The sequence below is a fragment of the Callithrix jacchus genome, chromosome 10 (genome assembly GCF_049354715.1).
Source record: "Callithrix jacchus isolate 240 chromosome 10, calJac240_pri, whole genome shotgun sequence".
Taxonomy (NCBI): domain Eukaryota; kingdom Metazoa; phylum Chordata; class Mammalia; order Primates; family Cebidae; genus Callithrix; species Callithrix jacchus.
The window spans coordinates 11,557,158-11,574,260 of NC_133511.1; the positions used below are offsets into that span (position 1 = coordinate 11,557,158).

Here is a 17,103-nt window from a genome sequence, read left to right on the forward strand (position 1 = left end):
CCTGGGTGACAGCGAGACCCTGTCTCAAATAAAAATAATGAACTTAAGTTTGAGCTATTCAGGCCTCTCCCATTGTGTTTTCACCTGCTTGTTCTACTTACATTCTAGGAACTTTCCCCTTGATATGCTCAACCACTATTTTATAGTCGTATATATTGGGCAACATGTGTTTGGTAAAAAGCAACAACTTGTTTTTCTTAGATCATGTTCAGAGACCCGGGTCTTGCTCAGAAGCTTTGAGGATTCAGAATGAAGCAAAATCACTAAAAACATAAGCCTCTCTTACACCAGTTTTGATTCTTTAACTCAAAATCCTTACACCCAAATGATGAGAAACAGCCCCCTCTGCACATTTAGCAGGTTTTTCATCTGCTTTTTCCCTCTGTATGATTACTTCAATCAAGCAGTGAATGACACATTCGGGTTTTAATCACTGTGTGTTGTGACACCCGCCTTGCACCATAGCAATTTCCTGCAATCAGCATTGCTTAAAAGGGTAATCAGAAGGCAGAGGAATAGTCAGAAAAACCTGACATTTTTGCAGCTTGCACAGCAAAATAAGATTAGAAACCAAACCCATAATGCTAGAAACATTTAGGGGAGAAGTAAGAGGGAGGGAGGTTACACTAAGGAAGAGTTCAAGTTCAACTGTGTGTCACCTTTGGGGGAGCTTATTCCTTCCTGTCTAAATACAATGATGGAATTATTCATGAACAGAGGTCCTATTCCAGGCCCAGTTCATTACAGACACTTTAATCTTGTATTCTTTTTTTTTTTTTTTGAGACGGAGTTTTGCTCTTGTTACCCAGGCTGGAGTGCAATGGCGCAATCTCGGCTCACCGCAACCTCCGCCTCCTGGGTTCAGGCAATTCTCCTGCCTCAGCCTCCGGAGTAGCTGGGATTACAGGCACGCACCACCATGCCCAGCTAATTTTTTGTATTTTTAGTAGAGGCGGGGTTTCATCATGTTGACCAGGATGGTCTCGATCTCCTGACCTTGTGATCCACCTGCCTCGGCCTCCCAAAGTGCTGGGATTACAGGCCTGAGCCATCGCGCCCGGCCTAATCTTGTATTCTTAACAAATATGCATTTGGGTTACAGAAAATTAATGGATGGTTTCATTCTCAAATCAAAAATGTCTTCTCTGAATCTCAATTAAAATTTCACAACATGTTTTTTAAATTAAGTCCTTTAGGATCCAGTTTCCAGAGAGGTAAGCTTTTGCACAATCCTCTCCTGACCACCAGTGTGGAGGCAATGCTAGCAACCTCTGACTCGCCTTTTTCTTAACAGGATTCTGGAAATCTGAGTGTGTGAAGAAAAACCACAGAGTGACCAGAGAGAAAGGGGTTATCCTTTATGTTATCTATTACAGATGTTAGGCACCAATAGGGAAAAAGCTACTTGTCTCTCTGATATTTGCAAATATAAATTGTTTTTTCAGGAAAGCACTTTATTTTCCAGCAAATATCTGTCTCTAACACAATTTACACACCCTCCTGTTAGAGCTATCTTTTTAACTAGGTATACTGTACTCTGAGATGAGGAAACAAAGGTATAAAGTTGGTAAACACAATCATTTTTATGTGTTGAGAGCTCATAAATCAAGTTTCCAAACAGGTCATGAACATTTCATAATAGACTGTTATTTCCCTGAAAGATGGAGCAAAAATTGGGGGATAAGCCAACAGCAAAGAAGGTTCAAGTGTCAACAGTCTTAAAAACAAGGGCAAAAGGGAACAAAAAGAGTGACTTCTATTAACCAGAGTCCTGCCCTGCTTGATGACACATCTTGCCTTAGGAAAGAAAAGGGTATAAACTTTTTTATCTCTTTCCAGGGAGATATTCAATGCTGTTGCTCAGAAAACATTAGAGCTGAACTATGCAAAAAAACACGTCAGAATGACAAGCTAAGCGCTAAACTGGTGCAAGATGTTTAGGTGAAGGAAAGCTGGCAGCAGGGTCTCTGCAGGGAGTGACTCACCAATCTTCCTCTTTATGGAAAGTGCCGTAAGTCCTCTCAGTCAAATGAGCTAAGGGGAGCTTTCAACAAAGCTACAGAAGGGATGTTTACTGCTCCATAGATTGCATGAAGGAGAACTACTTTCCAGAATTACAATTTTACAGAACTGTAGGCACTAAATCATATTAAATCATCCTTATAAATGTCAAATTTGTACCACCGAGAGGGAAAAGCCACTAAAGTTCAACAGAAATGATTAATAAAAGAGCAAAGGCTCTAGAACAGTTCTGGCTGGCAGTGAATTCTAAGCAGGACTGGTAAGACCCCACTGGGGCTTCCTCCCTTGCCACTGCAATTATGGAAACCTGTGGGCCTCCTAACAGAGGGCATTTGCCTTTATCTTCCAAAGCTTTCCATCTAGTGATCAGACAGATGTTGATAAAACACATAAACAGGCAATGGGATCCTGTCCTAAGCTGCAAAGTGGCATCCTGAGCAGACTGTTCTTTTTGAGGGAAGAGCGTTTCCTCTAAGTGTCCTCCCATGCCTTCTCCAGGCCTGTGAACTCTTCATCAGAGAGCACCACTCTGCACTCACCAGACAAAAATACTTGTCAACATCAACATCTGAGAACTTGAAACGTTATGAGAGGCAAAATCAGTGCCAAGACCAATCACTTTCTTTTCTGCAACATTAAATTTCACCTCTTGATCTCTGACTCCACAGAGACATTTTGCCTAAGACTGGACAATTCCAGTCTACCCTATTCTAAAGTTTCGCAGTGCCAAGTCTTCTTTACCTTACCCAAACACTCCTTCTTTCTTCAACAAAAGGGGCTGGTACAGCACTCCCATGATAAGGAGAACTTGCCAGTGTGCATGCCACTCTGCCACCCAAGCTCGCTGGGGCTCCTGATCACTCCAACCCAAAATGCACAAACCTTCACAGGCGTAACTTTCCACCTATCCTACAGATTGGATCCTATCTTCTACCACCCTTAATTCACGTTCTTTGTTTTTGCAAGTTTCTTCTCTGGAAATGTCTCAGTAACCAAACTCCAGGGTTTTGCTAAGGGTCTTGTTTTCAGTGGAAATACAGGCGTTGAAGTCAGACAACACTAGACTCTTATCCCACTTTTGCTACTTATTTAACTATGTGGCAAATTCCTCATCATCTCAACCTCAGTTTCTTTATCCAGGAATAAAGATAAATAATGCCTGTCTCACAGAGTTTTTATGATGGAAAGAAGATGGTATGTGAATAACTTCTGGCACAGTAGGCCTTGAATAATCAGAAGATATTGTAATTAACATCTTTGACAGTTTACTCCCATTATTTCCCCTGGCTTCAAACGAAAGGTGTCAGCTCAAGTCTGGAGCGTGTCACTACTACATGCTACCTAGCCAGGAAAGTATAGAAAGGACCCTTTGAAAACCAGGAACGGTTCATGACCAGAGTGACCTGACCAACATGGAGAGACTCCGTCTCTACTAAAAACACAAAATTAGCCAGGCGTGGTGGTGCATGCATATAATCCTAGCCACTCAGGAGGTTAAGGCAGGAGAATCGCTTGAACCTGGGAGGTGGAAGTTGCAGTGAGCCAACATCGCTCAATTGCATTCCAGCCTGGGCAACAAGAGTGAAACTCCATCTAAAAAAAAAAAGAAAGAAAAAAGAAAAGAAAACCAGGAACAATAGAGACGGCAAATATTTATATGACCGTAACTGTGATGGAATGATTGAAATGATCTTGCTCATGTCTGAATAGTTTCTACCTAAAATTCAACCAATGCTATAAAAATAAGTTTTTATATTTGACATTCCATTTGTCAGAAATGCAGCCCCTAGCATTTACTAAGGAAACTCCTACTCTTCCTTCCAGGCTCAGCTCAAGAACCACCCCTTTTTTGACACTACCAGAGGGACTTGCTCCTATGATTCCCTATCATTCCCCTATAGCACATAAGACACTTTCCTGCAATTATCTATTTGTGTGTCTGCAGCCTAATGAGACCGTAAGTACTATGAGGACACAAGATTAATGCTCAAGAGCAATGTATTTAATGTTTTTTTTGAGACAGGGTCTCACTCTGTTGCCTAGGCTGGTGTGCAGTGGTACAATTTTGGCTTACTACAACCTCTGCCTCCTGGGATCAAGCAATTCTTGTGCCCCAGCCTCCCGAGTAGCTGAGATTGCAGGTGTGCACCACCATGCCCAGCTAATTTTTGTATTTTTAGTAGAGACAGGGTTTCACCACGTTGGCCAGACTGGTCTCAAATTCCTAGCCTCAAGTGATCCACCCACCTCATCCTCCCAAAGTGTTGGGTTACAGGAGTGAGCCACTGCGCCAGGCCTTCAGTGTTTCTTTAACTGAAGTCCATTTGTCCATCCATTCAAGAAATATTAATAGGGTTAGGATATTCTTATATATGAGAAATAGCACTAAGAGATGTATACAAAAACTATAAGCACAATGCATTTTATTCCCGTTTTAAAATTTTTTTATTTTAAGTTCCAGGGTACATACGTAGGATGTGCAGGTTTGTTACATACGTAAACATGTGCCATGGTGGTTTGCTACACCTATCAACCTATCACCTAGGTATTAAGCCCGCATGCATTAGCTATTTTTCCTGATGTTCTCCCTCCTTCTGTCCTCCTCCACAGGTCCCAGTGTGTGCTGTTCCCCTCTCTGTGTCTACGTGTTCTCATCGTTCAGCTCCCACTTATAAGTGAGAACATGCAGTCTTTGGTTTTCTGTTCCTGTTTTAGTTTGGCTTTCAGCTCCATCCATGTCCCTGCAAAGGACATTATCTTGTTCCTTTTTTATGGCTGCATAGTATTTTATGGTATATACAGCACAATACATTTTTAATTTTCAGATAAGAAACTGTGTGTCTAACATAGCTAATGAGGCACCTGGAGCAGGAGACTCTAGTAAAATGCTAAAATAATGCCAAATAGTGCCCAACATGTAATAAAGTGAAAGAGCTAACATTTCCAATATAAAAAGCATGCTATCTCACTGTCTGACAATTTTACTGCATCAAAACATCTAGTAAAAGACAGGTCTTGGCTGGGCGCGGTGGTTCATGCCTGTAATCCCAGCACTTTGGGAGGCTGAGGCAGGTGGATCACGAGGTCAAGAGATCGAGACCATCCTGGCCAACATGGTAAAACCCTGTCTCTACTAAATACAAAAAAAATTAGCCGGGCATGGTGGTGCATGCCTGTAATCCCAGTTACTTGGGAGGCTGAGACAGGAGAATCGTTTGAACCCAGGAGGTGGAGGTTGCGGTGAGCCGAGAATGAGCCATTGCACTCCAGCCTGGGTAACAAGAGTGAAACTTCGTCTCAAAAAAAAAAAAAAAAAAAAAAGACAGGTCTTTTATATTTACTGGATGGACTCACCAATTATAATAAAATTAGGTGATTAATCATAAAGTACTTTTTGATTTAAAAAGTATTTTATTGGGCTGGGCATGGTGACTCATGCCTGTAATCCTGGCACTTTGGGAGGCCAAGATGGGCGGATCACAAGGTCAGGAGATCGAGACTATCCTGGCTAACATGGTGAAACCTGTCTCCACTAAAAACCCAAAAAATTATCTAGGCATGGTGGCATGCGCCTGTAGTCCCAGCTACTCAGGAGGCAGAGGCAGAGCAAGAAGAATCACTTGAACCTGGGAGCTGAGATTGTGCCGCTGCACTCCAGCCTGGGTGACAGAGCAAGATTGTCTCAAAAAAATAAAAAGTATTTTATTTATATCTGTTATATTATTTTTACTTGGTATCATGAAAATCTCAAGCTAGCACCATAACAGGTCTAACTAAAGTGATTCTAGGATACAACAGTAAATGACACACTAATGTAACCCAATGGGTACTCCAGAATTCATCCATTCATTTATTCTTGACAGATCTTTACTGTAAGTCTGGAATACATAAGGAATTCCTACTCCTAAGATGGAAGAAGTATTCTCTCTGTGGGCCTCCTAAACCAAAAAGGAGTTAACACTCTAAAAGAATGGAAATTAGGCCGGGCATGGTGGCTCATGCCTGTAATCCCAGCACTCTGGGAGGCTGAGGCAGGCAGATCATGTGAGGTTAGGAGTTTGAGGCCAGCCTGGCCAACATGGTGAAATCCCTGTCTCTACTAAAAATACAAAAATTAGCCAGGCGTGGTGGTGGGTGCCTACAATCCCAGCTACTCAGGAGGCTGAAGCAGGAGAATAGTTTGAATCTGGGAGGCAGAGGTTGCGGTGAGCCAAGATCATGCCACTGCACTCCAGCCTGGGTGACAGGGCAAGACCCTGTCTCAAAAAAACCCCCAAAAAACAAAAAGAATGGAAATCAGACAATTTTTTTTTTAAACCAAATTCAAAGATGAAGTAAGAGCACAAAAATCCTGATATGAAGGAATAACTCCCTGAGTCTGGCTGATGGCAGCACTGTATCGGTCCTGTTCATGGTTGGTATGCCAATTCTCTCTGTTTCAACAAAGTTTTTGCTACCACTGGGAAAGTGATCAGCTTTTGTACATCCCAAACAGCAAAGTCTGAACTGAAGCTACCCCAGGTTCATTAATGTAGGCAGAAAGAAGTCCCTAGGACTGTTTCCCAGTAAAACGCTGACTGAAATGAACAGCAGATGCCAATGTCCGAGGAAAGACTGGTCACTGCTTTACTGGATCTCAAAACCTACTACAGGGGTTCCTGATTGACCCACTATTAAACTAGCATTGTAAACTTCAATCAGAATTTATTCCTTCTTTCCTGCTTTCCCTACCAGCCTGATTATCCTGGTTATTCCTAGATTTAAGAGCTTCATCTCTGGGCACAGTAGCTCACGCCTGTAATCCCAGCACTTTGGGAGGCTGAGACTGGCAGATTACCTGACGTCAGGAGTTGGGGACCAGCCAGGCCAACATGGCAAAACCCTATTGCTACTAAAAATACAAAAATTAGGTGGGTGTGGTGGTGAGTGCCTGTAATTCCAGCTACTCAGGAGGTTGAGGCAAGAAAATTGCTTGAACTGGGAGGAAAGGTTGCAGTGAGCCGAGGTCATGCCACTACATTACAGTCTGGACAACAGGAGCGAAACTCCATCTCAAAAAAAAAAAAAGAGAGAGATTCATCAATCTAGAGGGACATAAACAATCTGTCACTTTTATAAGTGTCTCACAAAAAGTTTTATAAATAAGGGGTTAGAATATCAATAACCCACTATAAGTAGAGAAGTCAACTTTTCAAGATTAACACAAATTAACTCAATTTATTCACAGAGTGGATATTGTGTTTCCAATAGGCTCTCTGTGAAACTATTTCTACTGTGCAATCTAGATCTAAGACCTTTGATTGTCTTGTGAAATAGAATAAAATTTTACAAGTAAACTAAAACATGAGGCAATCACAAACACGCAAACTCTCCCTAGCTAAAGGGAGACATCTAGAGGCACAAGCTTAAACTGGGGCTTTTTCTCACATTCTTGGGGATCTTACAGCCACAAAGGAGTAAATTATTCTCTAACTGTGCAGTTTGTGAATTCAATCCACTGAACAAAGCACTGTTTATTTTAACCTATTACTTGCCATTTAGAATAATATTCCCAAAATTCCAGGAGGCTCAATTAAGTCTCATTTATATTCTTACTTTAAATCTCCCTATTCAATCTGTTAGTTCTATTGGCAAAATGGCACAGGCGACTGATGGACATGGCTAGTGATAAGACTTAAATTGACAGAGGTACAGTTAGACACAATCTTAACCTGCTTCATAGCAGAACCCCAAAGCAAGCACTTATACAGCATGCTCCAAGACCTCAAAAGATTAAGGCAGAAGAGACTATAATTATTTTCATGAAAAAACTGCCTCTCTTGTGAAATGTTTGCTGATTCGGCTGATTTGATCCAAAAGATCTCTAGTTCATCCCCGCCCCATAACTGTAACTAACTCAAATGCCTTCAGGGGCTGAATGAAACTAGCTGGTGGAGTGAAAGGCATCGGGGAAGGAGTGGAGATGGGTAAACTGAAGACTGCATCCCCAGATTAAAGGCATTCCATTTTTTCTCTTAACCCTAAGCTGGTCAGCTTCCCCATCCTCCCATGCTGACTCCAGCCCAGCCCCATTTGCTGTAACTTTGTCTAGAGATTTTCCAAACTTTCTCCCTTATGCTTGAATTGAAGTAAAGCAAATCTGGAAGAGAAAAAGTAACATCAAGTGTGTGTATATATAGAAAATGTCTTGGCCGGGCGTGGTGGCTCATGCCTGCAATGCCAGCACTTTGGGAGGCTGAGGTGGGTGGATCACCTGAGGTCAGGAGTTCAAGACCAGCCTGGCCAATGTAGCAAACCCCATCTCTACTAAAAACACAAAAAAATTAGCCAGACATAGTGACAGGTGCCTGTAATCCCAGCTACTAGGGAGACTGAGGCAGGAAAATTGCTTGAACCCGGGAGGCAGAGGTTACAGTGAGCCAAGATAATGCCATTGTACTCAAGAGTCAAACTCCATCTAAAAAAAAAGTCTGAAGTATATTCTCAGATGTTAGTAATGGAGATTACTAACTCCCAGGAGTTATATGGAGATGATTGTATTAATGATTTTATTTTCTTCTCCTATCATACTGGTTTTTTATTAAGAAGAGAAAAATGTAACTTTTAATTTTTAAAAAAGCAGTATCAAAAGCCATGGCATGCCCAGAGTCCTCAAAACTCTGAAAGTAAAAATAACAAACAGGAAAAATAAAAAGCCAGTATTGGAAAATCACATTAATCAAGGGGATATATTTGAGTGGCTATGTGTCATCATTGTGCTGTACTCAGGAAAAGATAATATCAGCAAAGAAATGCTGTATCTAATGAAATTAGGGAACTGAATTAAAATTTTTTTTTTTTTCTTTTTGAGACGGAGTTTCGCTTTTGTTACCCAGGCTGGAGTGCAATGGCTCGATCTCGGCTCACCGCAACCTCCGCCTCCTGGGTTCAGGCAATTCTCCTGCCTCAGCCTCCCGAGTAGCTGGGATTACAGGCACGCGCCACCGTGCCCAGCTAATGTTTTGTATTTTTAGTAGAGGCGGGGTTTCACCATGTTGACCACGATGGTCTCAATCTCTTGACCTCGTGATCCACCCGCCTCGGCCTCCAAAAGTGCTGGGATTACAGGCTTGAGCCACCGCGCCCGGTCCTTAAAAATGTTAAGTTCAGGCAAATTCAGCTATCTCCTAACACTTCCGCAAATTTCACAAAGCCTTACCATAAAGATCAGGTCCATGAGGAGTGAAGACATTATACAAAACAATGTTGAGTGGTGTGATCACCAACTTCCCGTAATAGTAGCTGTCAATGACCACCACAGGCACCTACAACAGAGCAGAAAATAGTTTTGCTCTGGAAACATTCTCAAAATGCTAACAGGATATACCTGAGAATGAAAAACAGAATAAACTCCCAATGTTCCTTTTTTCACATCAAAGTTGCTTTCATTACAACTTTAGGACAAAACAAGAAGAAAGAAAACTCACCAGAAAGAGTATGAGGGCCACCAGCGACCAATAAAAGAAACTCTTCCACCTGTGTTTCATGACCATCAAATCAAAGGCAATGGGTAAACTATTTAACACAGAAACAGAGAGTGGGGAGTTAAATAAATACTGACAGGTCAGATTCACACATACCTCATGCTGAACTGAGAATAAAATGAATCTGCCAGTTATAGCGAGGGAAGAAACCTGGTATGCGAGAGGATGTCCTCACAGGACCCATCAGAGTACTCTGTATCCCATGGGTGCACAAGAAATATAATTACTGAGCTGCTGGAATGAATTCCATTTTATACACATTTATGTGTAACAGACATCTAAATATATTATTAAGTATATGTGTCCTACTGTCTTACACCCACCCTACCAGATAAGTAAGTACTGACTTCTCCCCTCCATGATTTCCAGGATTTCCAGGATTTTAGCAATATAACGTTATTACAGGCTTTTTTTTTTGAGACAGGGTATAACTCTGTTGCCCAGGCTGGAGTGCAGTTGCGTGATCTTGGCTCACTGCCACCTTCATCTCCCAGGTTCCAGCATTCTCCTGCCTCAGCCTCCTGAGTAGCTGGGACTACAGACACACGCCATCAGCCCCGGATAATTTTTTTTTTCTTTTTTTTGAGACAGAGTCTTGCTCTGTTGCCCAGGCTGGAGTGCAGTGGTGTGATCTCGGCTCACTGCAGCCTCCACCTCCTGGGTTCAAGCAATTCTCTGCCCTCAGCCTCCCAAGTAGCTGGGACTACAGGTGCGTACCACCACACCCTGCTAATTTTTTTGTATTTTTAGTAGAGATAGGGTTTCACCATGCTCTCAAACTCCTGACAGGTGATCCACCTGCCTCAGCCTCCCAAAGTGCTGGGTTTACAGGCGTGAGCCACCACGTCCGGCCCTATCTTTGAATTTATACGGCATCATTATATCTATCATTTATTTAGCAATGTCATGTGCTGTCACAGTATCTCTTCTGTGATTTGAACCTCCATGTTGTTATGTAAATTCTGCATTAATGTTTTATGTTTTTTTGGTCACCCCAACTACTTCCATTTCTATAGCAACTGTATTTCTCCTTTGATAAGTCATATTTTTAATTACTTGTCCAATATCTGTCTTTCTACTAAACTGTAAAGTTCCAAAAGGGCAGGAACCATGATTGTCTAATTTCTAAAATATCAGCAGAACCTAGCACAAAGCATTCAATGAATGATGGTATATTGCTAACTGACTGACTGTGATCCTAAAATCACTTATCTCAGCAAAGGCAGACTCATCGAAATATGTCACTCAAGGTATTTGAGGAACTCAGTGAAATTCAATGTAGATGGAATAGAGAATGAAAGAACTGTTGAAAAGAAGCTGGAGAAGTAAAAGCAAGATCGTGCAGGGCTTTGTGTGTTGAATCTTTGAGTGTGGATACCATAGGGCGGGGGTTGGCAAACTTTTTATTTATAGGACCTGACAGTATACATTTTAGGCTTTGCAGGCCACATATATTATCTGTTACATCGTCCTCTCTCTGTGTGTGTGTGTTTGTTGTTTTTAAAACACCCTTTAAAAATGTAAAAACTAATGATTGGGCTGTATAAAAACAGGCCAGTCAGCCAACCTCTGTGACATAAAGCAATGAAGAAGCTACCATAGAGTTTGAAACAGGGAGGTGATACAACTGTATCTGCATTTGAGTAACATAACTCTAGTTTGAGTTTGGAGAGCAGATTTACAGGAGTCAAGACTAGAGAAGAGGAGATCACTGAGGAGGCTGTGTAGTGATCCAGGAGCAGAGGGGAATGAAGAAAAGTCATCAGGTTCAAAAGATATTTAGGAGACACAATAAATTAACAGGGGTGGGAAAGAGAGAAGAGTCACAAACAATTTTCAGGTTTCTGGGTCAGTAATGGGGAGATAGTAGTACTATTTACTGGGATAGAAACACAAGTAAAGGAACAGCTATGGAGAGAAGATAAGGAATTCAGCAGCTATCTAATAAGCAGCTGGGAATATATAAATGAAGCTGAAGAGAGGTAACCGGACTAGACATTAAGATATGGAATCACCTTCATGTTGGAGAGATGGAAAAAAAAAGAGATGGGAATCACCAAGATGATTGAGAGATAGCAGAAAGTACAGAATAGGGCCTAAGATAAAATTCTGAGGAATATGAAAATTTGAGAATATGCAAAATAGAATAGAAGAAAGAAATGGAGGTGAGCCTTTAAAAGGCAATAAAGAAAATTAAAAATGGCCTATTCTTTTAGTAACTTCCCTTATAAAAATTTACCCTATAGGGTGTGGTGGCTCACTCCTGTAATCCCAGCATTTGGGGAGGCCGACACAGATCACGAGGTCAGGAGTTCAAGACCAGACTGACCAACATGGTGAAACCCTGTCTCTACTGAAAATACAAAAATTAGCTGCACATGGTGGCATGCGCTTATAATCCCAGCTACTCAGGAGGCTGAGGCAGGAGAACTGCTTAAACCCAGGAGGCAGAGGTTGCAGTGAGCCAAGATCATGCCACTGCACTTCAGCCTGGGCAACAGAGCAAGACTCTGTCTCAAAAAAAAAGTTCACTGAAGCAGTGAGTATAACAGTAAAAAAACAAAAAGCAAATGTCTACCAATAAGCAATAATAACGTAAATCATGGAATGCTATACAACCAATACAAACAATGATATAAATTTATTAATATGTATAAGACATATATAGACAGAATAATTCTCATTTGTTTTAAGAATGTAGATAGATATGTATACATATATTAATACACACAGGATAATTTTTCTGGAAAGATATACACCAAAATATTAGCAGTGACTATCTGAAGATTGAGCTAGGGGAGAAGAAAATTAGAAATTATTTTAACCTTGGCTGGGTGTGGTGGCTCATGCCTGTAATCCCAGCACTTTGGGAGGCCGAGGTGGGCAGATCACAAGGTCAGGAGATCGAGACCATCCTGGCCAACATGGTGAAATCCCGTATCAAAAAAAAAAGAAAGAAATTATTTTAACCTCATACAATCTGGTACTTACTTTTTGTTATAATAAAGATATACTACTAAAATAACCTTAACATCAGATTAAAATATTTTTCTAAATTACCCATGGTACAGGTAAGAAATTAAGGCAGCACACACTAGAACAGAAGTAGTGGGAACAAAGAGTATAGAAAGAACTTGGGGGAAAAATGCTGGGGACAAGAAAGAAGGAATACTGGAGGAAATTCAGATTTCAAAGCTGAGTGCATGAAAAACTGCACAGAACAGGGTGGTGCCATGTGGAGAAAACATCAGCTGTAGAGTCAAAAAGGCCTGGATTCAAAAGCAAACCTAATCTTAAAGGTAAATTCTTCAAACTCTCGGAGTCTATTTTCTCGTTTATAAAGCACTAAATTGTATTTCTCCTGCAGAGTTGTTGCAAGGTTTCAAGATAAGGTTTACAAAGGGCTTCACTGTGCCTAACACATAGCAAATGCTCACTGGTCACTATTCTTTTTTTTTTTTTTTTTTAAATGAATGAGAGATTCTTATGTTGCCCAGGTTGGCCTTGAATGCATAGCCTCGCCTCCTCAAGCACCAGGACAACTGGCCTGAGCCTCCACGGCTCCTCACTATTCTTATTAGAATTAATCATAATAGTAAGTGCTAAGGGACATATTCTTCCATTTCCCAGAATCTTTGAAAGCCCAATTGATTAACTTTAGATTCTATGCAGACAATATGGAGCTAATCCAACATTAACATTTACTATTTGCCCAGAGATATGTAGGAGAAGAACTGTTTGTTTCTTACCCAAGAGCTGCACTGAATGGCCAGCCCAAGATGGCCCCAGCTGCTACTCCCAGCACAGCAATGGAAGTCTTGTCCATATACCATCCAGTCATGGCTATCAACGTAGTGTACATACAGAAGCTACTAGGAAGGAATGCTGCAAGAGTGAAGAAGTGAAAAAAGGCAGAAGAACAAGAACTCAAGGTTAATTAGGTATCAATTAAAAATTGATTAAATGTAAATTTTGCAGTGTAAATATCTACATGGCAAAATGTCAATAACCAGGAACATATTTTGGGAAATGCTGTATTAGAAAGGACAGCACAGTGATATTCCTTTAAAAAAAAATGAAGTTCAGTGATTCTTAATTTCTCACTCCTGTTTTCTTTCTTTGTTTTTGGGATGGAGTCTCACTCTGTTGGAGCGCAGTGGCGCGATTTAGGCTCACTGCAACCTCTGACTCCTTGGTTCTAAAGATTCTCCTGCCTCAGCCTCCTAAGTAGCTGGGATTACAGGTGTCCACCACTACTCCCAGCTAAATTTTGTATTGTTAGTAGACACAGAGTTTCACCATGTTGACCAGGATGGTCTTGATCTCCTGACCTCATGATCCGCCCACCTTGGCCTCCCAAAGTGCCGGGATTACAGGCATGAGTCACTGTGCCTGGCCTCCCACTCTTCTTTTTTTAGGTACTAACCCAATTATACGATTCTAACCATGTAATTCCTCTCCCAGCCTATACCTCAAATAAAAAACTTACAGAATTCCAGGTACTCTAGGAATACCCCAGGATTATATTTCCAGGCAAGGAATATGCTTTAAAAGACTTAGAGCCACTGCTGACAATTTACTTCCGAAGAAGCTTATCTGCCATTGGTCTTCTGGGACTGTCCTGGTCCTAACCTCTCGCCCCAGGAATTCTAAGCCTCCTCAAGGGCCAGCTATTGTATGGCGGCAATGCTTTGCATCCTCCATCTGCTGACACAGATAGTACAGCCTTTAGATAGCCCCCTAATTAGTTCTATCTACCTCAACCTTGTTGTATACAGCAGAGGAGAGAGTACAGGGTCTTTGCAAGGATAACAATTGATTAAAGTGTTTCTGGTAACTCTGAACAGAAGTGCAGATCTGCCTCTTTGCTGCAGAAAGTCTGATTCAGTAGGGAAGAAAAATCAGTATCAGCTACAAAAACAACCACAATTAATAGGCAGTGAGACTTTTTTAAACTCAGCAAAGGGTTCAGAGGCTCTGTATGAAAAGATGCTTTCAACTTACCTGTGTCTCAAATTAGTTTACAAAAACAAAGATACCCTCAGGAATTTTCTATATATAAAGATCAATTGTAGGAGCAGCAGACCAGGCACCGTGGCTCATGTCTTTAATCTCAGTACTCTGAGAGGCCAAGGTGGGAGGACTGCTTGAGGCTAAGAGTTTGAGACCAGCCTGGGCAACACAGTGAGACTCCATCTCTGCAAAAATTTAAAAACTAGCTGGGCATGGTGGTGCATGCTATAGTCCTAGCTACTTGGGAGGTTGTAGTGGAAAGACTGCTAGCGCCCAGGAATTCAAGGCTGCAGTGGGCTATGATGGTGCACTGCACTGCAGCCTGCTTAGGTAAAGAGCAAGACCTTGCCACTTGAAAAGGTTTAAAAAAAGAAGTAGCAAAGCAACTTAAAAAAACATGTGAGGTACACCCTTTGCCAATAAACATCAAATAAGAGTGATGCCGCCATCCAAAGCTGTCAGTTCCAGCTGTCAGGGTGAGGACAAAGGGAGAGAGAAATCTGAGGGTAGAGCCAGATGCATTTAGGACAGGCTCTCAAAGTCATTCTGGAGTACAGCTGACATCTCTGCAGAACATCATCAATTTTGATATATTCAATAAGGGAAAAGTAAGTACATAATTTGGTGCCACATACTATGTTTTTGTGCATACTCAAGTGTATATGCTAGATCCTGGTACACTCAAGCAGAAACTAAAATTGAGACAATTATATCCAGTAACTCCATTTTTCTGGAGAACTGGGAACAGACTACCATTTGGCAGTGGGGCACCTTGACTCAGCTTATACAACACAAATGTTCAATGGCAGCACAGTTTGAAAGTCAATGCTCTAGAGTAAGGTTTTTATTCTAAATTTCCAGAAGCTTATCTTTTAAAAAGCCCAATGGAAGATGCATATAGAATACATCTCAAATAATGTATCATCAATAGAAACAGAACCATCAACAACAACAACAAGGTCTTTATGTACAAATTACAAACAAAATAAAAGAATTACTTTCTTTCCCCTACTGGTCAAGAAAGGAAGTGGGTGGTTGATGCAAAAATGAAAGCATCCTGGTGAGACTATCAGCTCTGCCATTTATGAATTTTGACTTTTAGTAAATCATTTCACCTATGTTTCAATGTCCTTACCTGCAAAAGTGAGAAAATACTTGTCTTACATGGTAGGATTGCTACAAAGGTCAATCAACATAATGTAGATTACAGTGCTCTGCAAATTATTGACATGTTCTACAATATAACCCACATTTGGACAAGTGCTTCCTTTACATGCAACTATGAACTATTGGTGGCTGAGGGCGGTGGCTCACGCCTGTAATCCCAGCACTTTGGGAGGCCGAGGTGGGCAGGTCATGAGGTCAGGAGATCAAGACCATCCTGGCCAACATGGTGAAACCCCATCTCTACTAAAATACAAAAAATCAGCTGGGCACTGTGGTACGTGCCTGTAGTCCCAGCTACTTGGGAGGCTGAGGCAGGAGAACTGCTTGAACCTGGGAGGCAGAGGCTGCAGTGAGCCAAGATTGTACCACCGCACTCCAGCCTAGTGACAGAGCAAGACTCTGTCTCAAAAAAACAAAAAACTATTGGTGAACCTGCAATTCCTCATCTGCCCTTTTACTTACCTGATGATGAGCAAAACATGCCAGTGCTGAGAACCAAGAAGGCTAGCATCATTCGGCTCACATGCAACCCAAACTTCTTGCACACAGCCCTAGGAAAAAGGCAAAGACTATTGGCCTGAATTCAAATCAAAGGAGAAAAACATGCACCACAGGTAACACGGAAGATCTAAAGTCAAACACAAAACTACCTTGATAGGTTTGTTAGCAATTCACCATGCATACAAAACCCAAACATTCTTATTTCTGACACAGAAGAGAAGCTCCTTACCTAAAAGAAAACATATTCTGTACATGCTAAGATTGTATCTATCAAGTGGAAAATAGAATGATGTTGTGAAAAATAAGAGATGGCAGATTCAGGTGGGCAGACGTTCGAATCCTGGCTCTGCCAGTTACTAGCAGTGGAATCTCACTCTAGTCGAATAATCTGTTTGATTCCTTATGCATGAAATAAGGATAATAAATAACACAAACTTGTAAGGTTTCTGTGAGGACAATGCATGGAAAGTGCTTAGGAGAATACCTGGCATGCAGTTGCTCAATAAATGGTAGTTGTCAGAAAAAAGGGCTAAGAGATAAACGAAAATGTGAGTAAGTAATTATCTAAATCAGTGCTTCTCAAACTTAATAACTACATATATTCTACTTCTTTCTTGTAGGTGTTAACCTCTCAAATTAAACATAGTTAGGCATTATTACTGCTTCGCTTAGTCAATGTTTGTTCAGACATATCCATGTGTTAATCATTTCCTAGCTCAGATTCCTTACCGCATTTCAGAGCTTCTTCCAAAATAATTTTGCTTTTTCCTAAATATCTCTTTTAGAAGTTATTTGTGAGAATCTGTTAATGATAAATTCTGTTTTTTTGGTTGGTTGGTTTCCTTTTTGTTTTTCCTTTCTTTTTTTCTTTTCCCAG

General features: G+C 41.1%; 1 protein-coding gene across 34 annotated transcripts in view; it reads right to left on the reverse strand.

Annotated features, from left to right (window-relative positions):
• The window catches only part of ALG9 (ALG9 alpha-1,2-mannosyltransferase), a 108,808-nt gene that overhangs the window by 77,477 nt on the left and 14,228 nt on the right, over positions 1 to 17,103 (reverse strand). For all 34 annotated transcript variants that reach the window (XR_013523043.1, XR_013523045.1, XR_013523041.1 and 31 more), the window contains 4 exons: positions 16,188 to 16,276; positions 13,295 to 13,430; positions 9,489 to 9,576; positions 9,221 to 9,326 (listed from right to left, as the gene is read on the reverse strand). Coding sequence is in view for 27 of the 34 variants with exons in the window: in XM_078339424.1 (XP_078195550.1) it covers positions 9,221 to 9,326; positions 9,489 to 9,576; positions 13,295 to 13,430; positions 16,188 to 16,276 (419 nt within the window). In the remaining 7 variants the exon portion in view is untranslated. The remainder of the gene's footprint in view (positions 1 to 9,220; positions 9,327 to 9,488; positions 9,577 to 13,294; positions 13,431 to 16,187; positions 16,277 to 17,103) is intronic.